This window comes from Jaculus jaculus, chromosome 5 (genome assembly GCF_020740685.1).
Source record: "Jaculus jaculus isolate mJacJac1 chromosome 5, mJacJac1.mat.Y.cur, whole genome shotgun sequence".
NCBI lineage: Eukaryota > Metazoa > Chordata > Mammalia > Rodentia > Dipodidae > Jaculus > Jaculus jaculus.
This window is the reverse complement of record NC_059106.1, coordinates 163,777,005-163,803,520: the sequence shown is the minus strand read 5'-3', so window position 1 is coordinate 163,803,520 and position 26,516 is coordinate 163,777,005. Positions and strand designations below refer to the sequence as shown.

Genomic DNA, 26,516 nt, shown 5'->3' with positions numbered 1-26,516 from the left:
GCGGTTAAGCGCTTGCCTGTGAAGCCTAAGGACCCCGGTTCGCGGCTCGGTTCCCCAGGTCCCACGTTAGCCAGATGCACAAGGGGGCGCACGCGTCTGGACTTCGTTTGCGGTGGCTGGAAACCCTGGCGCGCCCATTCTCTCTCTCTCTCTCTGTCTGTTGCTCTCAAATAAACAAATAAAAATAAACAAAAAAAAATTTTTAAGTGAAGAAAACCTCCTCCTACTTCCAGTTGTGCCCTGGAAGGCCACCCAAAAGGATCTTGGGAAATACTTGGCAGTCCTGGATTACAAGGATCCACTGCAGCTCTGCCAAATCTCTTTATGCTAACATGCTAGACTTCTAATTATTCATTCCCCGATGGTTACCTTGCAGTAAGTAGGCGCCTTTGCTAATGCAAGCATTACTATAAATGCAGCAATGAGTGGGGGAAGGATTTGTCTGTTTGCTGTTTGGTTTTGTCTGATGGAGAGGGCCTTTAAGATCACAGACACTAGGAGGAATAGAATTGGCTCAGCTGATACCAGAAGGCCCTGCACTTGGGTCCTTGTGGTCCCCCAAAGAAGAAGGTGTAGTGTGGGGTGATGAGTCACTGGTGGGCTGGGCAGTCATGAGAGCCACACAAAAATGTGGAGCATTTTCTTATCTGTGAACAGTTGGGATTCAACTTTTACCCGTTGGCTCGCACAAAGGTTTCATGACAGGGACACTATACAATTTGCATGACTCAATTGGAGCTATATCAGCTCTCCTTATTTCCCTTGTTGATACATGAGGAGGAAAAGCAAACAGCGGCTGTGTAGCTCATGGGTGTTTCCTCTTGTCTCACGAGGCTTTTCTCCCTAAAGGAGATCGCAGGGCTCAGAAAACATTACTTCCTGTAACAGTAATTCTAACTGGAAGGAAGGTGAACTGACGGTGTTCTGAGCCAGCTCTACGGGCTTCTTCTGCGTGATATGGATGGGGCTTGACCCTCCCTAGAGGCTTGATCTGCTCTCTGTGTTGAAATCAAAAGCTATGATAACTACCAATACATAAAAATGCACGTTAGAGGTGACGGGACACAGCTGTAAGCTCATTGTTTTGGGAAAAGGTGGTACAGAGAATTGCATGGATTTTTGAGTGGAGTGATCTGTGAGCGCAGACATCCAAAGCCCTGGCTCTCACCCTACGTCTCGGGTGCAGGGTACCCCGCTCCTCTCTTGCTTCCCCATTCTGCTGACCATCTGCAGACCTTAAAGGCTCATCTCGAATGGCTCCCTCTCCATGGAGCCGTTCAGGAAGCGCGGACACCCATCACCTCCTCCCCAGTGGGAACCCCGGACTCTCTTCCCCTTCACTCACATTGCATCCCTGTAATTCAGCAGCCTATAGTGTTCGCCCTTCTTGTTGGCTCCTGAGCCCAGGAGCTGAGTCTCCTGTGCATCTCTGAGTCCCTCCACCTGCCTAGCTTAGTAGCATGTTGTTACTAGATAAGAAACAAACGATCATATATTGGTTGCTATGGGCCAAGCATTTCACTAAAGTTTCCATAGACCTGCTGATGGAAGCAACAAGAGTGGGATGCATAGCGCAGAGTCTACGGAGTGTCCAAGGTCACACCATTCCTAAGTGTCCAAGGTCACACCATTCCTAAGGAATGGAGCTGGAATGGGAGCCCAGGCAGCCAAGCCCCCAAGTCTTCACTCCTAGCCCCTAAAGCATTCTATTCTGTCTTCCCAACAACAGAACAGATTTGTATTTGTGTGTGTGTTTGTGTCTGTGTGTGTGTGTGTGTGTGTGTGTGTGTGTGTGTGTGTGTGTGTGGTATGTGTGGTGTATGTCATGTACACACATGAATTCGGAGCCAGAGGAAAGCTCTGGGTGCCCTTCTCAACTGTCCATCTGAATACTTTCTCCACCCAGAGTTGCCTGTTTTTGTCCGAGAGCCCCAGCAATTCTCTGATTTGCACACACCTATGCACACACACACAAAGACTGGGGCTACAGACATATGTGGCCACCCTTGGGTTTTTACATGGGTTCTGGGGAGTCAAACTTGAGGGACCTCAGGCCCTCCCAGGCTCTCATCCTTAAGCAGCAAGTACTCCTAACCACTTAGCCATCTTCCAAGCCCAATTTTTTTTTTTTTCCAACTGGTCTTCACAGCAAACCTGTGAGCTGGGCAGAGAAGCCTCATCCCACTTATAGATGAAGAAATTGATGCATCTCAGGGATCTTGTGGGGAGAAGATTAGCACAGGCAAAACCAGAACTCATATCTTGGATTCTTTTCATGTGTTCTTTCCCTTCTAATGAAATTATCATCAAAGAACCTGGGCATACAAACTAGGCCAAGAGTTCTATATGGCCCCATGAAAATCATTTACTTAGAATTATCACTGTACCGCCACTAATTCAACCACACAATATTAAAGACATTCAAAGTAAAGATACACCCACTTAACTAAGCTTATAAAGAAGAAATTTAAGCATGCAAATAGGAATAGATGGGCATCTTCCCACCAAAAATTACTAGGTTTGATTTGACAGCAATATAAAGATAGAGAGGATCTTTGGGGGTTTCGCTGAGGCAAGAAAATTAATGGGGATGAGAAATAACTGCCAAGACATAATGTGCCGTTTCTATGACGAATGTTATCACAGAAGCTGGAACCTCTAGATGGTTGAGGATGTGGCTCAACCCAGAGCACATGCCTCATATACACAGCACCAGCAGTAGAACAAATGGAATGATAAAAGTCAGAACTGTACTGCAAATAGTATAGCATACTGTACAATGAAATATAAATATTATGAAAATCTTAATTTCATAAGAATATCCTAGCTCCTTATAGGGAGCACGTTATATATCTTTTATTATGTATCATAATATGTACCTGCACTTCCAAATGATCACTAAGGATGAAAAATTAGTTATCTAGTTTACCCTTTTCTCCCAAAGCCTTGGCACATTGGGTGAACACAGCTTTGTGTCTGTAACAGCCATCGCCATCAGGGAAGGGTAGAGAAATAGACCCGGGAAATTTAGCGAGGAAGAGAAAAACAGTAGACCCTGTTTCCCAGGTGGTAAGAAATGTGTGCAAAGAAATAGAATGAAATGATGAGTGTGATTGACGGCTGTCCCCAAGTCAGAGGGGCTGTGACTGGATGTAGAATTCCAGGAGATGGTTCCAGAAAGGTGATCAGACACTGGATTAGATCAGATGGGACAATGATAAGCCCATCTATAAGATTCAAAACAAGGGCTGGAGAGATGGCTTAGTGTTTAAGGCACTTGCCTGCAAAGCCTAAGGACCCATGTTCAATTCTCCAGGTCCCACGCAAGCCAGACGTAAGGTCACACAAGCGCACAAGGTCACAGAGGCGCACTAGGTGGCACGCGCGTCTAGAGTTCAATTACAGTGGCTGCAGGCCCTGGCATGCCAATCCTCCCTCTCTCTCACTCTCTCTCTCTGTCTTCCACTCTCACTCTCTTGCATTAAAAAAAAAAAGGCCAGACTGTTGGGTTTGCCTCAAAAAAAAAAAAAAAAAAAAAGATTCACAACAAAAAAAATAAAGGAATGATGAACAAAGAGAAAAAAGAAGCAGAAGGACAAAAGAAAGGGAGGCAAGAAAGGAAGGAGAGAAATGAAATAAACAGCAGTAATTCCAAGTGTATGATAAACTGGAGGCTAGTGTAGATGAACAAGGGAATGGAGTAAGGGAGAAGAGAAGAAAGTGTATATGAAAGAAGAGATGGAGAGAAGGAGAAGACAGAGTGTCTATGAAAGAGAGAATGGGGAGAAGAAGAAGAGAAAGGAAGATGACAAGGAGGAAGGCACCCAACCAACCCACCAGTTCAGAACCGTGATAAGCGTCAGAGCACCTGAATGGGGACCGTAGTTATCATCGTGACCCATGAGCAGTGGGAGGCCCATGGTGACCTCTGACCTCAAAACCCAAGGGCTCACGCAACAGGCTCACCTTCCACTGAGAGGAACGCGGTCCCGTGCAGGTCACTGTTCTGGATGCTGCACTGGACAGGCCCCGAGTCACTGGGCTGCACGTCGTGGATGATCATCTCGGAAACGAAGTTGCCATCCACGTCCTGGTAACTGGCGGACGTGAAGCGGTTGTTGGTGATGATGGGAGCCTGGGGTGTGATGCTCAGCTCCACAGTGCCTTTGAGAGCCCACATGATGAGCTTCCAGCCCGCAGACACGGTACAGTTGAAGTGAGCCTCGGAGCCCTTCAGCACTGTTGCATTCTTGGGGCCTTCTAGGATCTGAGACCCAGATCCAGAAACTAGAAGACAACCCAATTTGTTGAGCCAGAAAATGAACTAATTGACACAAATATAAATCAGCAGTGCCATTTCCTCTGTATTTACCTACTGTGATACCTTCGGGAGACATTCCAAGGCTCAACCTCCATGTCTTCCTGTTTGGGTCTTTTGTTTGTTTGTTTTGCTTTGTTTTCCAAGGCACGGTTTCAGTCTAGCTCAGGCTAACCTGGAATTTACTATGTAGTTTCAGGGTGGCCCCAGACTCACAGAGATCCTCCTACCTCTGCTTCCCAAGTGCTAGGACTAAAGGTGTATACCACCACGCCCAGCTGGTTGGGTTTTTTTTAATTGTTTATTTGTGTGTGTGAGAGAGAGAGAGAGATAATTGGCACACCAGAGCCTCAGCCACTAAAATTGACCTCCAGCCGCTTGGGTCACATAGTGGTCATGTACAACCTTGCACTTACCTCACCTTTTTGCAGCTGGCTTATGTGGGATCTGGGGAGTTGAACATGGGTCCTTAGGCTTCATAGGCAAGCTCCTTAACCACTAAGCCATCACTCCAGCCCACCTGCTGGGGTTTTATGAGCGTATGGGTCAGCCTGTGGCCTTCCATAAACACTGGGTGTCCCCCCCAAAAAAAAGGCAGTTCCCCTCTTTTCTTTCCACCTTGTAAAATCAAATGCATGGCAGTTTAAAGGAAACTCAGTGTAGCTATCCCTAAGTGTCCCTGGGGAAGAGCCACCCATGGACACACATCAGTACATCCGCTTCTCACTGAGCACCGGGAATGTGCTGTGGGCAGAGCTACCTGCCGTGGGAAGCCAGCTGGAAAGAGAACTGCACAGGGAACAGGACCAGCCAAAGAGAGGGCTAAAGAAGCCAAGTCCTTGGAGAAGTAGAGCTGAGAGGAAATGAGAGGGCAGGGTGGGTGCTGAGCTAGCACAGCAGGTGGCCGCAATGCTCGCCACTCTTTGTTTTCCCCTCAGGGTAAGGTAGAAAAAAAGAAGAAAGCAAAATTCCTGGCAAAGTGGGTCTTCTTCGTGACCACTGAGCCAAGTCTGTCTGACCCAGTAACCCCTTTGACCTTCAGCCTCCAGAATGAAAATCAGAAATCACTCCCGCAGAAGTCACTGCTGACTCCACCCATGAACTGTGAAATACACTGAAGAAAAGGAAAGAGACAGATTTGCAAGCCAAGGAAAAGAAGAAAGGGGAATGTCCTTACTCTGCTCAGGCTTGATGGCCAGGACGGTGAGGGGCAGCTGCACAAAGCCAGGCCAGGAGGACCAGGTGGGTGAGATCCGCACTGCCCTTCCCCGAGGAGCCCAGGAGCTCCAGCAGGGCAGTGAACCATCCAGAAGCATCTAGAACCATTTAGAAGCAGATTCCTGTTGCCCCCTGGAAAGTGAGAGGCCACAAGACATTTGCAGGCCCTAAAAGCCTAGGCCTTACCTGCAGCTGTACAGGCAGGAGGGAGGGAAAAGGGACCTATGATTTTGACTCCACCTTTTTTATTTCCCCTGAAATAAGATCTCATGTAGCCCAGGATCACCTTGAACTTGTGATCCTCCTGCCTCCACCTCACAGGGATTACAGGCACGCACCATCACATCCAGTTTATGAGATTCTGGGGATCAAACCTAGTGTTTGGTAGATGCTAGGCAAACACTCTACCAACCGAACTACATTCCATCCTTTAAGTGGAACAGGGGACACCAGCCCTAGACACAATTCCCTTATAGACACAGCCCCTGCTGGGCCCTAACCACCAGCTTCGGTTAGGCCCATGACTCAAAAGAGGGCTTTGGGGTACTGTGAGGCCCATGACGTCTCACCTCTCTCATTGCTGACTTGGTATTGGGAAGCATGTGACCTTACTCTTGCCCTACACAGAGCAAACATGAGAAAATAATTGCAAATATGACCTTCGGCCAGCCACATACCTCAGCTCTACCCTACTCCCTCTTCCTGGAGCGCAAAGCTGTACATTGGGACAGAATCCTGAGAAAGGTCTGCGTCTCTCCTCTTTGGAATCTCCATGTGGTCACGACTACAGATGTTCCCCAATGTAACCCCAGGGGTCTCTGCTGTCTGCAAGAATATTCACAGGAGTTTGTCCACCTGGAAGGTTCTCAGTCATATCAACCCTCAAAGAGGCTTCCTCATGCCCTACCAATGTTCTCTATCACTGCCCAGATGCCCTCAAGCCTGTGCCAGGCCCCTTTCTTCCTATCCTGTCACAGCCTCAATGACTCACCAAACCTCATCTTCCATATGACATTCAGTCTTCTATAGAGGACTTGTCTCAGCCCTCTAGAATAACCACCTGTCACCTCCCTGACACAAGGTGGTCTACAGCCACCCCTCCACTGCCCTCTCCTCCTCCAGCTCCCCTTCCTATAGCTGCAGACCCCCAACTTAGCACTGAATGGAGAAGCAGGCTGGACATGAGGTCAAAGGTCACAATGGAATAAGTGACAGAAAGCAAAGGGAAAGGAAGATCACTGCTTTAAATGTGTCGCTTCAGGACTAGACATGGCTTAGAGGTTAAGGCATCTGCCTGCGAAGTCTAAGGGCCCTGGTTCAATTCTCCAGGTCCCACGTAAGCCAGATGCACAAGGGGGCGCACGTGTCTGGAGTTCATTTGCACTGGCTGGAGGCCCTGGCGTGCCCATTCTCTCTCTTTCTCTCTCTCTCTATCTCCTCCTCTCTGTCTCTAATAAATAAATTAAATTAAAAATCATAAACGAAGCAAAGTGAAGAGGACGGAGTGGACACCAGGGCAGGTCACAGCTGCCCACTGAGGTCTTCGAATAATGGCCTGAAGAGCCAAACCACAGCTGGGCCACCAATCCCACCCAAAATGACTCCCCATGCTGCAGCCAGAGGGAGTGTCTCAAAACTCACACTGCCCACGTGCCGCCCTCACCCCGCCCCCACCCTCCAGTCCAGATGAGGCTGGGGGTGCGCCTCAGTTAGAAAGGTGCTCACAGCACAAGCATGAAGACCTGGGTTCAGGTCCCCAGCTCCCACGTAAAGGCCGGGCGTGGTGGCACATGAGTGTAACCCCACAGCTGTAGACTAGAGACAGGAAATTGCTGGGACTTGCTAGCTAGCTAGACGAGCTGGATAGGTGGGTTCAGTGAGGGTCCCTGTATCAAAAAATAAGATGGAAAAAGTGACCAGTGAGCCGGGTGTGGTGGCGCACGCCTTTAATACCAGCCCTCGGGAGGCAGAGGTAGGAGGATCACCGTGAGTTCAAGGCCACCCTGAGACTACAGAGTGAATTCCAGGTCAGCCTGAGCTAGAGTGAGACCGTACCTCGAAAAACCAAAAGGACAGAAAAGAAAAAGAAAAAGTGACCAGTGACACTGGACATCGACTCTGGCCTCTACATGCACCCTCACACACAAGTGTTCTCACATGTATATAAACATGCATGCACACGTGTGCATGACGCACACATACATAGGCACAAAAAAAGATTTGATCATCTTTAACATTGTTATATTTTAAGACAGAGCTCAAGCCTACATCAACTTTCCCTCAGGCTTCAATTTGTCCCAATTCTACACGCAGACTACAGACATCCTTGGACACACCAAATTCATCAACTCATTTTTTTAATATATTTTAATCATTTTTATTTATTTATTACAGACAGAAGAAAGGAGAGAAAGAGAGATAGAGAGTGAATGGGAGCACCAGGGCCTCTAGCCACTGCAAACAAACTCCAGATGCATGTGCCACGATGTGTATCTGGAGAATCGAACCTGGGTCCTTAGACTTCATAGGCAAGTACTTTAATGACTAAGCCATCTCTCCCGCCCAACATTTTTCTTTTTTTAACTCCCTCTCTCTCCCTCTCTCTCTCTCTCTCTCTCTCTCTCTCTCTCTCTCTCTCTCTCTCTCTTTGGTATATGGGTATGATGGTCACACATGCATGTTCCTATGTGTGTGTATGTACATGTGTGGGTACATGTTCCCATCTGCGCATGTGCCCGTAAAAGCCAGAGGACAACCTTGGGTGTCATCCCCAGGAGCCCTACCGACTTCCTGTGAGACAGTTTGCTCACAGTTAGACGGGGTTGGCTGGACAGCAGTCGCCAGAGACCCTCCTCTCTCTGCCTCACCAGTATTGGGATTATAAGAGCAGGCCGCCACGCTCAGCATTTTAACGTAAGTACTCAAGATCCAACTCAGGCCCTCATGCGTGCAAGGCAAGAACTGACTCCACGGAGTCGTCTCCTGAGCCCTCCCCAGCTCTTCCTGGGCCTTTGTGCTGCAGAGGGGAGCCTGGAATTCTAGGCTGGCTTGCTCCCCAGCTCCAGACCTAGGTGTGGCCTCCCCAGAAAGCCCTCTGGGTCCACCATCCTATTTAGGTTCAATCATCCTGAAACCAAGTCCCAAGGTCATGATGCAATTGTCACGACAGTGTTTTATGTTTATTTTTAATTATCGATGCTTGTCTGCCCTACTAGACCTTAGGCTCTATGTTAATAAGCATTATGTCCGACTTTGTCCAGCCCAGCATCCTAGTACCTCAATTAAATGGTACAGGTGTTCAGTGACTATTTACTGAGTGAATAAATGAGGTGGGCAAGACCAATGTAAGGCATGATACTATGAGGAAAGTGATGAAGGAAGAAGAGAGGAAAAGGGAAGGACGGTAAGAGGGGTGAGAAGGAGGAGGGGAGGGGAAAGAGAAGAATAAAGGGGGGAGGAGGGAAACAGTCCTGAGTGCAGAGACCTTGTCCTGGGCTACACAGAGCAAGTCTACACAGGAAGATGAGTCTCCTGCCCACAGCATGTTTCCAGATGAGGCATCAAGGCATTCGGTATTCATTACAAATTCCCCTGGGGCCTCCACATTCCTGGAATAGCCATCTCCAGCCTCAGACCATATCCTACCTGCCTCAAACCAGAACTTAAGGCTCAGCTTCATAAAAAAATAAAATAAAATAAAAAAATAAACTCAGCCAGGCAGTGGTGGCGCACGCCTTTAATCCCAGCACTCACGAGGCAGAGGTAGGAGGATCACTGAGAGTTCGAAGCCACCCTGAAACTAGTGAATTCCAGGTCAGCCTGGACTAGAGTGAAACTCTACCTCAAAAAGCAAAAAAATAGTAACAACAATAATAATAAGAAAGAAAGAAATTGAAAAGTAAAAAACAAGTGGAAGAGACATCTCAACCAGTGGCTCAGTTGGTAGAGTTTGCCCAGTGTGCATGCGACCCTGGCTCCATCTAGTGCTGCATAAACCCATCAGGTGGTACATGCCTGTAATCCCCGCACCTAGGAAGTAAAGGCAGAAGGATCAGGAGTTCAAGATGATCATCATCTATATAAGGAGTTCAAGACCAGCTTGAAACCCATGAGACTGTCTCAGATAAGATGAGATAAATAAAATTTAAAAAACAAAACAAGTGCAACAACTTGCGGGACAGTCCCAGGTCCCTGAGGTAGCTGGATCCCAAGGTCCAGGGACAGTGCCGATGAGGGACCATGCAGGGGTCGAAGCACTGAAGGGCCCTTCCTGGAATGGCACCAAAGCTACCACAGCAAGAGCAAGAGCCCCTGAGGAGCAGCCATGGACGGGGGTACAGCAAGAGTGCCTGAGAGGACCCCATGGAGCTGTGGACCCCGCAGCCTCCTCCAGTGGGCCTTCCTCCTGTGAACAGCCCTTGTGCTCAGCCACCTACCTGTCAGCCCAGCCAGGACGAGGAGCATGACCGGAACACCTCCACGGCTGCCCGCCATCTCTGCATGATCCTCTGCTCCTGGAAGACCAATCAGCGAGGTGACAGGCCAGCACAGAGAGGTGTCTGCCACTAACTCATGGTGACCTATGCAGTGTTCTCTGTGGGTACGGTGGGCCCCAAACAGAGTCAGCAGAACCCGAGAACTTCAAGCCAGCCTCCTCCACAGGAAGTCACCCAGCAGCTGACACAAGCCTTGACCAAGTCACCATCTTCCAAGATGGAGCCCATCCAACCTTCCAAAGTGGCAGATAAATCATCTGCTAATTTTCAAGCTCAATTAACACAAGTGGACAAGCTAATTGGCTCCACCAGTCACCTGGAATGCCCAATACAGCAGAGGAGGATGAGATATTGAGCCACGCAGCTCTGAAAGTGACATGTCCTCCCAAAAGCTGCCCAGCATTACGGCCAAAACGGCAGCAGGCAACGTACCTCAGGCCCCTCAGGAAATGCTCCATCCAGCCGCTGATCACAGTGGGTCACCCCCAGTCTGAGAAGACCCTTTATAACCCAGGTGACACTCCACTCACAGATGTCCTCCCCTGCCATTCTCAATCTCTGTCCCACAGCTAGCTGCCTCAGCTTGCCCTCAGCCTCCCAGAACCAAGAGCCAAAGCCCTAAGACCAGGAGCCAGCAGCACGGCCATTAGACATGGAATCTGTGAGAACAGCGCATGTGAAGTTTGTGACAGCTGGCGCCTTTAACTAAATAAGGACCTGGGCTAAGGACTTTGGCTAATACTGTGACCCAGACCTTTGACGCACCTTCTCATTCATTTTGCTATGTAAGGATTTGCATTTCAGATGAAAGACTGCAGTTCTCTTAAAAGTCTTAAGTCTTGGGCTGGCAGGATGGCTTACTGAAAAGTCAAAGGATCCTGGTATGATTCCCCAGGACCCATGTAAGCCAGAGGCATAAGATGGCACATGCATCTGGAGTTCAGGCTGGAGACCCTGGTGCGCCTATTCTCCCTCTCTCCCTCTCTCTCTCCCCCCATCCTCTCTCTCTCTCTCTCTCTCTCTCTCTCTCTCTCTCTCTCTCTCTCATAAATAAAACTTTTAAAAATGGCTAGAGAGATGGCTTAGTGGTTAAGGTGTTTGCCTGTAAAGCCAAAGGATCTCAACTGGACTCTCCAGGACCCACATAAGCCAGATGCACAATGGGACGTGTGCATCTGGAGTTCCTTTGCAGTGGCTGGAAACCCTGGTGCACCCATTCTCTCTCTTTTTCTCTCAAATAAATAAATAACAATAAAGTTTTTTTTTAAGTCTTAAGTCTTAAGAAGTAGGCAAGACTTATACCCACCTGCCCCTCACTGGCCTGATGAGAAAGAAACACTCAGAAAGGCTGGCAGGACTCTTGTCACTCTGGGAGAGGTGCTGTATCTGGGCTTACAAATTCAGCTGCATATTATTCCTGAAACAGTTTTATTGTGACTTCCAGAGTCCTGCATATGCCAGTTCAAGCAGCAACAGAAGGCCCAGTTCCAAAGAGTGGGGTATGAGGGGGTTCATGAGGTATTGGGGTATTGGTTGTGGTAAAACTGAACAAGGAACTCCACAGAATGACTTCCATATCAAAGCTCCGGCAGTCTTCCTGAACTATAAGAGCTGCCACTCTGCATTCAGGACCTGCCTTCCAACTGTGGGCCTGCCTTCTCACTGGGGTCTGCCTTCTCACTGGAGCCTGCCTTCTCACTGGGGCCTGCCTTCTCACTGGGGTCTGCCTTCTCACTGGGGCCTGCCTTCTCACTGGGGTCTGCCTTCTCACTGGGGTCTGCCTTCTCACTGGAGCCAGCCTTCTCACTGGGGCCAGCCTTCTCACTGGAGCCTGCCTTCTCACTGGGGTCTGCCTTCTCACTGGAGCCAGCCTTCTCACTGGAGCCTGCCTTTTCACTGGGGTCTGCCTTCTCACTGGAGCCAGCCTTCTCACTGGGGCCTGCCTTCTCACTGGAGCCAGCCTTCTCACTGGGGCCAGCCTTCTCACTAGAGTCTGCCTTCTCACTGGAGCCAGCCTTCTCACTAGAGTCTGCCTTCTCACTGGAGCCAGCCTTCTCACTGGGGCCTGCCTTCTCACTGGGGTCTGCCTTCTCACTGGAGCCAGCCTTCTCACTGGAGCCTGCCTTCTCACTGGAGCCAGCCTTCTCACTGGAGCCAGCCTTCTCACTGGGGTCTGCCTTCTCACTGGAGCCAGCCTTCTCACTGGGGTCTGCCTTCTCACTGGAGCCTGCCTTCTCACTGGAGCCAGCCTTCTCACTGGGGTCTGCCTTCTCACTGGAGCCAGCCTTCTCACTGGAGCCAGCCTTCTCACTGGAGCCTGCCTTCTCACTGGAGCCAGCCTTCTCACTGGGGTCTGCCTTCTCACTGGGGTCTGCCTTCTCACTGGAGCCAGCCTTCTCACTGGGGTCTGCCTTCTCACTGGAGCCAGCCTTCTCACTGGGGTCTGCCTTCTCACTGGAGCCAGCCTTCTCACTGGGGTCTGCCTTCTCACTGGAGCCTGCCTTCTCACTGGAGCCTGCCTTCTCACTGGGGTCTGCTTTCTCACTGGAGCCTGCCTTCTCACTGGGGTCTGCCTTCTCACTGGAGCCAGCCTTCTCACTGGGGTCTGCCTTCTCACTGGAGCCTGCCTTCTCACTGGAGCCTGCCTTCTCACTGGGGTCTGCCTTCTCACTGGGGTCTGCCGTCTCACTGGGGTCTGCCTTCTCACTGGGGTCTGCCTTCTCTCTGCTAGGCTGCCTTCTGACTGTTGAACTACTTTCTTGCTGTGAGCCTGCATTTACTCAGGGCCTTCTTAGACCCTCCAGAGGCAGCAAAACAGTCACATTCCTTACAAACTGGCTCATCGTGAAGAACTGACAGGTTTGTCTGAGGGAAGACATGACCAATTTTTCCCTCCCTAATTCCAGCAGTGTCCCAGGCCCTGCCCATCCCAAGAGCAGCTCTCTGTGAGTAGGGCACTCATCTCTGAACCCTGAGAGCAGGCCACTGGTTTAATTTTCAACTCTGTCGAAACTGGAAGGCAAACATTCTGCATTTAACTGACCGAGACTTCCACAGAGGACCCCGCAACTGCCCACTAGTGACTCACCGGTAGCACCACAGAGGAGAAGCCCATCCCACACACACCCCTCACAGGGGAGCCATGCACTGGCCCTTGTCTTTACCTCGGGCAGGTAAGTCTCAGTAGGGACAGACGGACGCTCTGGTGAGAGTTCTCACTTCCTACTTCCCAGCTGCTCTCTGCTCTCCACACAAACACAGGAACTAATGCTGACTGGCTGTTCCCCACCTGGTAACAGGAAGTGCTTCATGAAATGGCCCTGTCCTGTCTGTGCCCAGGCTATAAACACCCAGCCGCAGGAAGGTGTGAGCACCCTCCGCCACAAGGGACAGTCACATTAATCATTAGCTAGCCCAAACACAGGAAGTCCAGACCCAAAGCAGAGAATGTCAAAGCCAAGCCTGCTCTCTCAAGCATTTGTCCAGGCCTCCAGGTTCCAGGCCACTCCAGGACCTGTGTCCTTTGATACCAAGTGGAACCTGACAGACTCCTTCTGACCCAAACACTGAGCACCTGAGGACCTTAGCCTAGCCATCCACCTAGTTCCTCCTGCCTCCAAGAGGCCCAGGGGCTGGGGAAACTGGTTCCTTCTCAGACAAACCCTCCACAGCCTTTGGAAAAGTCTTCTAAGGGCACTGGACCCTGACTGCCTTGAGGAATGCAATCTGAAGTTCCCTGAAAAAGCCTCCCCAACCTGAAGACCTGTGGACCCACTGATTGACTACGTAGACCTTTGTGACTGTGGGGAGTGGGAAGGTTGCAAACCAAGAACCAAAATTATCCTAGGCTGTTGTTAGTGCCCCTCACAGCCATTTATTACCCACCTCTGTGTCTGATCTAACATCAGATAGTAGGCAGAACCTTTGGAATGTGTTAATTTAGCAGACTACTAGCTGCTACCAACCCAAAGGCTAAGAACGTCATCAGATCGCATCTGAAACGTGTAGCACAGGCTACCGCGCCTGGCTGGAACCGGCCGCCTGGTGTTCCCAAGGTGCATCTGGTAAGTGCTTGGTGAACCACTTTCATCCTGTGACTATAGAAGTTCAATGACTGCATCCACGGTGAAAGCTGACATTCAGAGCAACCTCAATCTGCACACCCAGAGGCCATGGGCACTCACACCTGGCCCAGAAGAAACGGTTTTCTTGCTCCCTTTGGAGCAAGAGCTGTGTTTCTTGTGAAGCACATTTTCGGGTAGACCAGTTGTGGAGAGCTAAGTACAGAACATTAGACTTCTCGTTGCTCCCCAGCTGCCCCCTTCCGGAAGACTGAGCACACTGCAGCCTCCCGCCCCACCCTACTACCTGGAAGTGAGCCAAAGAACTTGGTTTTGGTTTTTTTTTCAGAGAACTGTGAAAGTTTATTTTTAAAAAATGACTTCTTAGGCTGGAGAGTCAGCTTAGTGGTTAAGGCGTTTGCCTGCAAAGCCTACGGACCTATGTTTGACTCTCCAGGTTCCATGTAAGCCAGACACGCAAAGTGACACAAGCATGCAAAATTGCACATGTGCACAAGGGGGCGCACGTGTCTAGAGCTGCAATGCAGTGGCTGGAGGCTCTGGTGCATCAATTCTCTCTTTCTCTCTCTCTCTTGCTCTTGCTCTCTCACATAAAAAAAGGCCAGTCTGTTATGCTTGCCTCAAAAATAAATAAAATAAAGACTTTTCCTAAACTCCTGATGCTCAGAAAACAATGAATCACCTGCTTTTATAAGCATTCTGCTTGAGTATCAGGCTTATCAACCCCATTATAATTTCGTCTTCTCATACAGCAGAAGATGCAGAACAGAGCCAGGCGTGGTGGCGCACGCCTTTAACCCCAGCACTCAGGAGGCAGAGGTAGGAGGATTGCCATAAGTTTGAGGCCACCCTGAGACTGCAGAGTGAATTCCAAATCAGACCCGACCTCGAAAAAAAAGAAGATATGCAGAGCATGTGTTTAAAGGAAGACCCCAAATCAAAAGGATGGGGGACAGACTTCCTGCCATTTGAAGGAGCCAAAGTATGCTCCCCCCAAATTTGCCACTTTGACTTAGATTATGTCAAGTGGAAGATACTTGAGCTCCGTCACATTCAGGAAAAAGAAAGGGAGAGAGGAAGTAAGAATGCAAAAGGAAAGGGGAGGAAGAAGGGAGGGAGCGGGTCCTCAGAACTGTCTTAGTCTGACTAAAAGCAGAACTTCTGAGGAATAAGCGTGTCATAGCTTTCTCTTTTGGACAGATTTCCTCACAGAGGGAGAGTGGGGGTGTACCCATTCTCAAGCCCTCCTCTACAGGAATTTGGGAACTTGGGGGGGAAAAACACAGAGATGGCTCAATCAATAAAGTGCTTGCCTTGTAAGTAGGAGGACCTGAGTTTGATCCTCAGAACCCATGTAAAACATCCACATGTGGTTGTGTGTGCTTGGAACCCTAATACTGTGGAGGGAGGCACAGGGAGATCCCTGGACTTTCTGACCAATGAGGCTAGCCTACTTGGTGAGTTACTGACCAGAGGGAGACACTGCATCAAAACAATGGCAGGACCTGAGGAACACCACCGAAGTTACTCTTTGGCCTCACACACACACACACACACACACACACACACACACATACACACACACACACACATACACACACACACACACACACACACACACACACACACACGGGAATAGGGCAATAAGACCATTCTTTTGAAAAAATGTATTTATTTATTAGCCAGCAGAGAGAGAGAGAGAGAAGAGAGACAAACAGAGAGAGAATGGGTGTCCCAGGGTCTCCAGCCACTGCAAGCGAACTCCAGACACATGTGCCCCCTGTGCATCTGGCTTATGTGGGTCCTGGGGAATGGAACCTGGGTCCTTTGGCTTTGCAGGCAAACACCTTAACTGCTAAGCCATCTCTCCAGCCCCAGCCCCAGAAAGACCATTCTTATGTGTGTTTAGGCAAAAGTTTTATTTCAAGCTTTCTCATCTCCAACTGTTCCAAGTGAATGAATCCTGCATGTTCTTCCTCTCCCTTTCATATATATCTTTCCTTTGCTTCTGTCCATTTAACAAGCCGGCAACTTGTCTCATTGCTTCCTGAACGTAGACAACATAAGCCTTCTTGTCTTGAGTAGGCCTTTCGTCAGATTGATCTGTTGTCCTTCTGCAATAAACGTACGAGACTAGAGGAAAAGGGTTTGTTCGTTTGTTGTTGCTTTTCTCTTCTCTGCGTAGTATCTAGACATTTTCTTCACTCTACCTTGAGTCTGCCACAATGGCTTCATGACCGCTTCACTTGTGTGTCACAGCCCAGTGAACCCCTGATGCCCATTTTTCTTCCTAACCCTAGTGGCCGTTTCCCCTTTCTTTTAGTGGAAATTCAATGGCCACGCCAACTCTGTTAGAGGGGAGAAAAAAAAGTGAGGACTGGGGTCATGGCTCAAGTGGTTACAAACTGCTTGCTGCACAGGCTTGACCACTAGAGTTTGGATCCCCAGTACCTACCTAAAGCCAGATGTAAGTAGCCCAGGTGTCTGTAACCCCAACCCACCTACACCAATGTGAGGCAATTAGGAGAATCCGGAGACTCATGGGCCAGCTAGTCTGCCATTTGCAAGGGTAAAACAGTAAAAGAAACCCTGTCTGGAACAAGGCCAGAAGCAAGGACGGATACCCTGAGATCATCCTCTGACCTCCACATGCCTGCTGTAGCATGCACATGTCCAGATATAAATATAATCCACACACATACATGCCTATGCATGCATACTCATACAAACACACACACACACACTCCAATCATACACAAACACCTTCCCTTTAGCAATTATGATATTGGGGAGGTTGGGTTTTTTTGTTTGGGGGGGGTAATTTTTTTAGCTGCTATGGACTGAATGGTGTCCCTTCCAAAAAAAATTCAGATGTTGAGCTGGAGAGATGGCTTAGCAGTCAAGGCACTTGAATGCAAAGCCTAAGGATCCAGGTTCAATTCCCCAATATCCACATAAGCCAGATGCACAAAGTAGTGCATGCATCTGGAGTTCATTTGCAGTGGCTAGAAGCCCTGGTGCCCCAATTCTCATTCTTCTCTCTCCCTCTCTCCTTTATCTCTCTCACTCAAATACGTAATTAAAATACTTTTTAAAATTCAGATGTTGAAAAGTCCTAGCCTCTAATGGAGATGAAGAGTGAGGTCCTCATGATGGAAGTAATCGCTTTGTAGTAATGAGAGAAAGAGACAGACGGGCATGATGGCGCACGCCTTTAATCCCACTACTCAGTATGCAGAGGTAGGAGGATCACTGTGAGTTCGAGGCCACCCTGAGACTATGTAGTGAATTCCAGGTCAGCTTGGGCTAGAATGATAACCTACCTCAAAAGAAAAAGAAAGGAAGGAAGGAAGGAAGGAAGGAAGGAAGGAAGGAAGGAAGGAAGGAAGAAAAGAAAGTGACAGAGAGAGAACCATCTCTCCAATGATGCAGGAGGGGAAAAAAAAGGCTATGTGAAGTCACAATGAGAAGATGGCCCTCACCAAAAATGGGACCTATTGACACCTTAATCTTAGAATTCTGCTTTTAAAAAAGTGCAAGAAATAAATGTTCTTTAACGCTCTGTCTGTACCATCTGATTTTAGCAATGTGACTAAGACACTGGGCTCTCCTTCCTCCTCAGAAAATTACCTTAACCGAACATCTATACTTTGACTGCTGTAAACACAAATAATAAATATTTTATCCTTCAATGCTTTCCAAAGGCCTTTTTAAAATTGAATTGGTTTTCTTTTTCTTTTATTTATTTGTAAGGAGAGGGAGAGAAAGAATGGGTATGCCATGCCCTCTAGCCACTGCAAATAAACTCCAGATGCATGCGCCATTTTGTGCATCCAGCTTTATGTGGGTACTGGGGAGTTGAACTCACGTTGTTAGGCATGGCAGGCAAGAGCCTTAACTGCAGAGCAATCTCTCCAGTCCCAAAGGCCTTTCTTTAATTGGAATGGCGGGCAGGGGTGGGGGTGCCCAATTTCCTTACCTCAAATTTCTCTGGCTGCTCCTCACTGAAACCAGCTTCGGGGCTGAACTGTCTCAACCTTGGGCGTTAGTAACTCCCTGGAGTATCACACATTTAGAAGTTGTCACTCTTGGTCAGTACAATCAGGAAACATCCAGTGTGCAGTCCGCCTGAAAACTGAACTGAGGTCAAAAGTTATATGAATGACCCAAATTTTCCATCCTACGAATTTAATATTATACAACTATACTTTTGACTCACTCAAAGAGGCCTGGAGTTTTAGACTGCCAATGTGGTCTTCTGCCTGGTTCTGCGGTTTGCTTGTGTATATAATAAATTTCCATCATGCTTATCAATTTACAGGTTGCTTTTATAACCTCTAGGAACCATTTCAAATAAACCATTCCACTAAGGCAATGTTTCCGAAAGCCTCCCTCTCAGGGCTGTGTGGTGAAGCCCCAAGTCTGTGTGGCTTATATAACCCGTTCCTTTCCTGCAGCGAGTTGATTGTTTCTGGTCGCTCTTCCAGGGTGGGGGTTAGCCTGTGACCAAGCAAGGTTCCTGCCCTTGCAGCACCACATCCTGGTTACAGAACCAATGGCCCAGGATGCTGCAAGCAGCCCTGGCTCTCAGAACCTCTTATACCTCCCCACCTGTTTGCATCATGAGAAGTGCATTATTGGCTTTCAGGGAGAGGGGCTATCTTAGTCACTATAATAAAGGTGATGGCAGTGATGACAGCGACAGCAACCACCGGGGCACTCTGGGAAATTTCTGATGTGCTGAGTCACTGTTCCAGAACTTTCCATTCTCCACCTTCTAGAAGCTTCACAAACCCTCCTGAGCCCTCACCAAATGGAGGCATGAACATGGTGAGAATACACCCTTCAGAAGAGCCCTCTGAAATGATAAGTTGTTTTAAAATATGTATATAGTAATTGTTCATTCATTATTCAAAAATCACTTGGAGCTTTAATCTAAAGGAGATAAGAATATGTCGCCCCAAAACATGCCAGCTTGTGGCAGAGATTATTTTGAGCCGAAGGCACTTGAGAGGATGATACAGGAAATGCTCTCTGCCTGTTCATCTGCCTAAAAGCACAATATAAATCCTCGGTGACAGTGTCCCCCATACCAGGAAGGGAAGAACATCCTTGTCACCAGGCCCAGGGACAGCGCTGAAGCAAATGTGCACAGACCAAGCCTTCCTAAGTACTCTGTCTCTTCCGTTCCCGCCTCCTGTGTCTTTACTTCCCCACCACTTTCCAGCCCTGGAAGTCCCGAGCCCTTTTCTTTTGCTCTGGTCACATCTGCACAATTTATTACCCTTAGTTAAAAAAAAAAAAAAAAATGGCACGTAAGCTTTGGAGTCCAGCCAAATGTTGGGATCTTCGTTTCCTATAAGAGCTTCCATGCATACAAATACCAGAATATTCTTATCAAATCACATTGATATGCCTTTTCTCTTGTTTTTGTTTTTTTCTCCTATTTTTCTAGTTCAGTTTACTGGTCCCCGCCACTGAACATAAGAGACTGGAGGACACTTTTTCCCCCCTCCTGTAACTAGGCCCTGGGCTAGACAATGGGGAGAAGAAAAGTCAATAAAGAAGACTGAGGAGCCCATACATTAGCCACATAAGTACAGAAATACACACAGGTTTGTTGTATCTTACTCCTGAGTTAGGGGACCTTGAGAGGTAGCATAATTGAAAACGTGAATGACCCCACAACAATAAACAGAGAATTGTAACCCCATGGCCAGTGGGCACTTCCGTGCCCTCACGTGCTCTTTTTTTATTTTTGTTGTTTGGTTTTGTTTTTCAAGGTAGGGTCTCACTCTGGCCCAGGCTGCCCTGAAATTAACTACGTAGTGTCAGGCTGGCCTCAAACTCACGGTGATCCTCCTACCTCTGCCTCCCAAGTGCTGGGATCAAAGGTGTGCGCCACCACACCCGGCCTCATGTGCTCTTGTGTTCTCCTGGCCTTGGTTCTCATGTGTAGTAGAACACAGGAAGTGGTAAGGATCAGCTTCCCAAGCACTTTCCCCACCAGGACTGTCAATCCCAGCCTTAACCCAGCACTAACTACTCCTAGAACTTGTAGAAAAGTCTGTCATCATAAATGACAGTGAACGTTGGGACCACAGAGATGGCATTGAGGTTAAGGTGCTTGCCTGCAAAGCTTAAGGACCTAGGTTTGATTCTCCAGTACCCATGTAAACCAGATGCACTCGGTGACACATGCATCTGGAGTTTGTTACCGTGGTTAGAAGCCTGGCATGCCCGTTCTATTTGCCTTTCTCACTCACTCTCAAATAAATAAAAATATTTTTAGGGGCTGGAGGGATTGCTTAGTGGTTAAGGCGTTTGCCTGCAAAGCCAAAGGATCCTGGTTCAACTCTCCAGGACCCACATAAGCCAGATGCATAAGGGGGCGCATGCATCTGGAGTTCGTTTGCAGTGGCTGAAGGCCCTGGTGTGCCCATTCTCTCTCTCTCTCTCTCTCCCCCTCTCTCTCTTTCTCTCCCATATAAATAAGTAAATAAACATAAAATAAATATATTTTTAAACAAATAACAGTAAATGTTATAACAACAATGCATGTATACTAATGACTTTACAGTTAAGCTCCCATAAAAGGGAGGAGCCACACCTATGAGAATTTACAAGACTGACTGACTAGAACTTCATAATTCTATGGTTCAAATCTTACAGATCCAGAGCCAAATTGTCTTGGGCTATCTTTGGTCCCTTAACAGGCATGCATCGTCCACCTGTGTCTGACCTAATGTGCTGTGACTTTCAAGTAAAACCTTCGGAATGCATTCTTAAGCAGACTACTGGCTTCCACTAACCCAAAGGCTAAGAACGTCATCATCTGAGACCTAGAGCAGAGACTTCCCCACCCTGCTGTGACGTGCTCCCCCGATGTTTGGGGGAAATGTCTTGATAGGTGGCTTTCTTTCACTCTGTGACTATCAGCGTTTCATGAGACCACTTCCACACTAGAATGTGTGGCTCTGATTCCATGTTCCCAGGCCATGGTCACACATATTTGGCTCAAGAATAAACTGTCTCTTGGTTGTTTTTTTTTTTTTTTTTTTTTTTTTTTTGAAGGGAGTGCTATGTTTGTGTCAGCATAACCATCCTCAGAAGTTGAGTAGCAAGTGCTAGCGGCCCCCGACCCCCAAAGACAACCCCAGGCCAAGACTGGCTCCACTCATGATCCATGGGTATGCAGTTAGTTACTGCACAAAGAACCTAATCAAAATCAGCTTATGGGAAGAAAAAGTTGATTTTGGCTTTTACAGACTCAAGGGGAAGCTCCCTGGTGGCAGGGGAAAACAGTGACCTGAGCAGAGAGAGGGTGGACATCACCTGCTGGCCAACATCAGGTGGACAACAGCAGCAGGAGAGTGTGCCTAACACTGGCAAGGAGAAGCTGGCTATAACACCCATAAGCCCGCCCCCAACATTACATCACCTCCAATTCCCAAATTGCCACTAGCTGGGGACCTAGCACTCAGAACACGCAAGTTTTTGGAGGACACCTGAATCAAACCAGCACAATGTGTTTGAACAAGCAGCTCTGAAGGAAAGCTCTCCTGAAGAAACTTTCCTTTTCTTTTTCTTTTTCTTTTTCTTTTTTTTTTTTTTTTTCATGAGTTGGGAGATTTGAGTTATTTCAAAGTTTGAGCATAAAGGGAGACTTTGCCGGTATTTTTAGCCCTTGCTATTTTAAATTCACAAGGTTCAAATTTTCATGATGCATATTCACGAGGCAATTCAGACGGCAGTGAGACTCTGAAGGAACGTGGAGTGGAGGGAGGCCCTGGGAAAACCAGGTTTGAGTTCAGATGTGTGTGGACATCTGAACATCTTAGAGGCCTGAAAGGGCAGGATGCTGAAGACTTGGGGACTTTGACCAGTCTTGGGGCAAAGGGAACGCTGAGTGTCAGGAAGCGTGAAAGTGGCAGGAAGCCTGTGCCACCTGGGGAGGGTGAAGAGGCTGGAGGCCCTCGAATATAAAGAGATGGCACCGGGATTGTCTTAGATGAGCCCACAAGAGGGTTCATTCCAAAAGCTTGGGTTTTTACCTGCAGCTGCACATAGGGAAAGCGGAGGAAATCTTGAATCTTGGCAGAAAAGATCCAGAGAGTATGTGAGTCCGTGGAAAGAGCTGTCCGTGGGCTTTTGACACCTCTCAGCTATCGGATCCACAGAGGAAAATGCAGAATTGCAAGTGAACGGGTGTGACGCAGACATAGTTGATTCTGCCTGGTGGACACTGACAAGTTTCGGGAACCTCTGTACATTTTTCGGTCTCCGTTATGGTGTGCACATCTGTCCTTCCAGTTCTCTGGTCTATCTGCTCTGGCGGCTCCCTAGTTCCCTCACAAGTAAACATATTAAATAAAATCTTTGACACATATTCATTTTAGATGTTCAGATCAACCACCATTTTATCTTTGTAAAATGCATAAATGTCCTTGAAGCCGGGCGTGGTGGCGCACGCCATTAATCCCAGCACTCTGGAGGCAGAGGTAGGAGGATCACTGTGAGTTCAAGGCCAGCCCAAGACTACATAGTGAATTCTAGGTCAGCCTGAGCTAGAGTGAGACCCTACCTCAAACAAACAAACAAAAGAAAAAGTCCTTGAACATGAGCCTTAGGAGGGATTTAGACATATGATTTTAGGAAATATTGAGAAGATATGAAACAAGGGGCAAATACTCAATATTCCCGCCTTCACAGTTGCAATCTCCGATTAGGCTCAACTTCACATACAGAAGAAAATAAAAACCATCTGTCATCTCAACATCCCACACAAATAAGCATTATGCATTTTTAATGCATAGCTGTATTTTCCTTATTAAAGAGGTGATATATATTCACTATAGAAAATTACAAAACACAGGAAAGTTAAAAGGAAGACATTTTTAAAGCAGAATATAGCCAGGCATGGTGGCACACGCCTTTAATCTCAGCACTCTGGAGGCAGAGGCAGGTGGATTGCTGTACATTCAAGGCTTGAGAATACATAGTAAACTCAAGGTTAGCCTGGACTAAAGTGAGACCCTACCTTGAAAAACAAAACAGAATGCAGCTGAGGCCACCATACCATGGTACCATGACAGGTGCTAACAGCACAACATACATGTGTTTGAAAATGCCAATGCTGTGCCTACATAGCAACCAGATTCTAATCCCTTAATATTTTGCAACCCCTTCTGTGACTAACTGTATCATTCTCTCTCTGCCCCCAGTACTGGGGATTGAACCCAGGGCACTTAGGAGTGTGTTTGTATGTGTACCAGAGTGCCTATGAGTGTGTGCACTAATTGCCTTCTTATTACTGAGACAAAATACCTGACAAAAAGCAGTTGACACACGGAAGGGTTTATTTCAGCTCACGGTGCCAAGTTACAGTTCATCCTGGTGACAGCATGAACTTGAGAAAGCATCTGGTGAGGAGGCAGAGAGTGATAAATCCTGGTACTCAGTCACCTCTCTCCTTTCCATAGAGCCCAGGACCCCAGCCCATGGTGCTGTCCACAGTTAGGATGACTCTTCCCAGCTCAATTAACCTAATCTAGAGAATCCCTCACAAGCACACCTGCCTCACAAGTGATTCTAGATCAAGCGGACCTCAAGAAAAACCATCACAAGTGTGCAGATGTGTTGTATGGAATTCTTAACTTTTTATTAAGTATTAGATTGGATTTCATGTCCAAAATCTACTTCTTTCACCTCATCCATTGTGCACATCTGTACAAAGTTCATGTCCTACAAACTTTCCCAATGTGACCTCATTCCATAAACTTGTCTTTGCAAACATAATAAGCTAAATTAAGATGAGGTCATACTGGACTATGGGCGGGCCACAGATCCAGGAACTAGAGTCCTGGCAGAAAGACACAATATTGGTGTCAAGGAAGCAGACGCAGAGGGAAGATGGTGTGTGGTCCATGGGGAGAAGGCATGTGAAGGCCAAGGCTAGGCTGAGAGGCAGCTGCAAGCCAGGGACGCCATGGTTCATCAACCACCACCAGAAACCAGGGTTGGGAAAAGAAGACTCCTCCCTGGGACAGGAGGGAAAAGAGAAGATAATGGAAGGGAATTAGAGTCAACATACATTATATACACATATAAAAATTGTCAATAAAAAGTTATTAAAAACTAAAAAGGGGCTAGAAAGATGGCTTAGTGGTTAAGGCATTTACCTGCGAAGCTTACGGACCTAGGCTCAATTCCCCAGGACCCACGTAAGCCAGATGCACAAGGGGTTACATGCATCTGGAGTTCATTTGCAGTGGCTGGAGGCCCTGGTGTGTCCATTCTCTCTCTCTCTCAAAGAAATAAATAAGATTTTTAAAGAATTCTCCCTGAAGGATCGCAGGTCTCAGGCTTCCAGCCTCTAGAAGTATCACAGAATAAATTACTGCTGGCTTAAGACACGTGACCTGTGGTACTTTTCAGTAGCAGCCCTGGGGCACTGATATACCCACGTGTCCAAGTGACTTAGCTCTCTTCCCATGAGTTTATGCATTCCCATGAAATGATTTTAAGTGGCTAAGCAGTTTTGTTTTATGGCTGTACTAATAGTTATTTAAGAATTTTTATTTTCAAAAAACTCAATTATGCCTATTTCTTAACTATTAGGAATATTTTAATTCAACAACTATACATATTTCTTCATGCATTGTGTAATGGGGATATAATGGTTGTATATATAATTTTATAGCCTTCCTAATTTGCACTGCATTATAAGCATGGTTCCAGATCATTGAAAGCCACTCGTGAACACTGTTTTAACGGCTTCATAATGACATGTTATGTTATGATACATAATGTCATTATAAACTATCACTAATGGCTATAAGAATACCCACTTGACTCAGGGTTTCAGTGTTGCAAATAATACTCAGATGAATGTGTGCAGGCATAGAGGGCTGATATTGTTTCATTTTGCATTCTGACTTTCTTATTCAGGATCTGGCCAAACACCAATCACATTAAAACTAGTGATATAGTTCACTTAGTTCCCAGAAATCTGACTATTGACAGTTCCACCTGCAATGCCCTGGGGAGGACCACAACAATGTGACCTTAAAATTTCCAGCACTTTTTCCTCCCCCTGTTGGGGCACATCACTCACAATGTCTTTAGAGGCTGTATTTATCTGTAACACCAACCATATCACCCGAGATATGATTAGCATTTTGGCATAAAGGCAAACAATGGAAAAATTCAGTCAACTGAAAGACCCCAAAATTCAATGACTTAAAATAAGGATAAGCATTTGCTCAGTGGTTTGGGCAGTTGAATTAGGCAGGGGTCTCAGGAGGAAGAAACCAATGGAAAGAGAGAGAAAGAGTGTGTGTGTGTGAGTGTGAGTGTGTGTGTGTGTGTGTGTGTGTGTCGTGGGGAGAGGTTATTGGATTGGCTTACAAGATAGGAGCTAGATACTCCAACAGTGGCCGTCTGCACACTGGAGGGGCTGAGAACCCAATAGCCAATCTGGTGCTGAGGGATTCCTGGAGAGTCATGGGTACATTGGCATCTGACATCAGAAGAGGATGGCGGCAGCAGGAACAGACACACTCACCCACAAGAAGCAAAGGCAAGCGGGCCTGGTGACTGTCTCCTAGGACCTCTTTGTATCTGGCTGATTTCAAGGGCCAGTCTTCCCCAGTTCATCCTCTTGTGAAGCTCCCTCACAGATACTCCCAGAGGTGTGTCTCCTAGATGATTCTAAATCCTAGTTGACCATCAAGACCAAACTTCACAGAAGGACACCATGTGGTTTCAGCCAGGACTACTTCCAAGGTGGCTCACCCACAAAGCTGGATAATTATGGAGGGATAGCTTAGTGGTTAAAGTGTTTGCCTGCAAGGCCAAAGGACCCAGGTTCAATTCCCCAGGACCCTCGTTAGCCAGATGCACAAGGGGGCATTTGTTTGCAGTGGCTGGAGGCCCTGGCACACCCATTCTCTCTCTCTCTCCCTCTTTCTCTGTCAAATAAGTAAAAATAAAATATTTTTTAAAGCTGGATAATTAGCCCTGGATACTAGCTGGAAGCTTACAGTTGGGGAAGGCTAGGTGTCTTGGTTCTTGTCCACACAGATCCTTCCATGGGGTATTTTTTGTTGTTGTTGCTCCAATAAAATTTTATTTATGCAGAGAAATTTCAATTACATATAATTTTCATGTGCTATGACATTATTCTTGAGTTTTTTCAGCCATTTATTATTAGTATTTAATTTCTTTTTTATTTATTTGAGAGAATTAGGCAGGTAGAGAGAAAGAGAGAGAGAATTCACATGTCAGGGCCTTTGGCTACTGCAAACAAACTCCAGATGCATGCGTCCCCTTGTGCATCTGGCTTATGTGGGCCCTGAAGAATTGAACCTGGGTATTTGGCTCTGTAGGCAAGCACCTTAA

The 26,516-nt window shown here is 47.4% G+C and overlaps 2 protein-coding genes across 4 annotated transcripts in view; both read right to left on the bottom strand.

The window, feature by feature from the left end:
* Positions 1-13,388, bottom strand: part of Igsf5 (immunoglobulin superfamily member 5) — a 40,739-nt gene extending 27,351 nt beyond the window's left edge. The window contains exons 1-3 of one of the 3 annotated variants that reach the window (XM_045150172.1): positions 13,197-13,388; positions 9,973-10,050; positions 3,967-4,287 (exon numbers count right to left, since the gene is read on the bottom strand). In XM_045150172.1, coding sequence (XP_045006107.1) covers positions 3,967-4,287; positions 9,973-10,030 — 379 coding nt within the window. In that variant the 5' untranslated portion in view covers positions 10,031-10,050; positions 13,197-13,388. The other 2 variants (XM_004654596.2, XM_045150171.1) reach the window with 2 other exon arrangements.
* Positions 11,658-13,147, bottom strand: LOC123460719 (neuromodulin-like). The gene is made up of 2 exons (XM_045149207.1): positions 13,121-13,147; positions 11,658-12,794 (listed from the first exon to the last, which is right to left on the bottom strand). Exons 1-2 carry the CDS (start codon positions 13,145-13,147, stop codon positions 11,658-11,660), a joined length of 1,164 nt encoding a protein of 387 aa, XP_045005142.1.
* Positions 13,389-26,516: the final 13,128 nt, after the last annotated feature.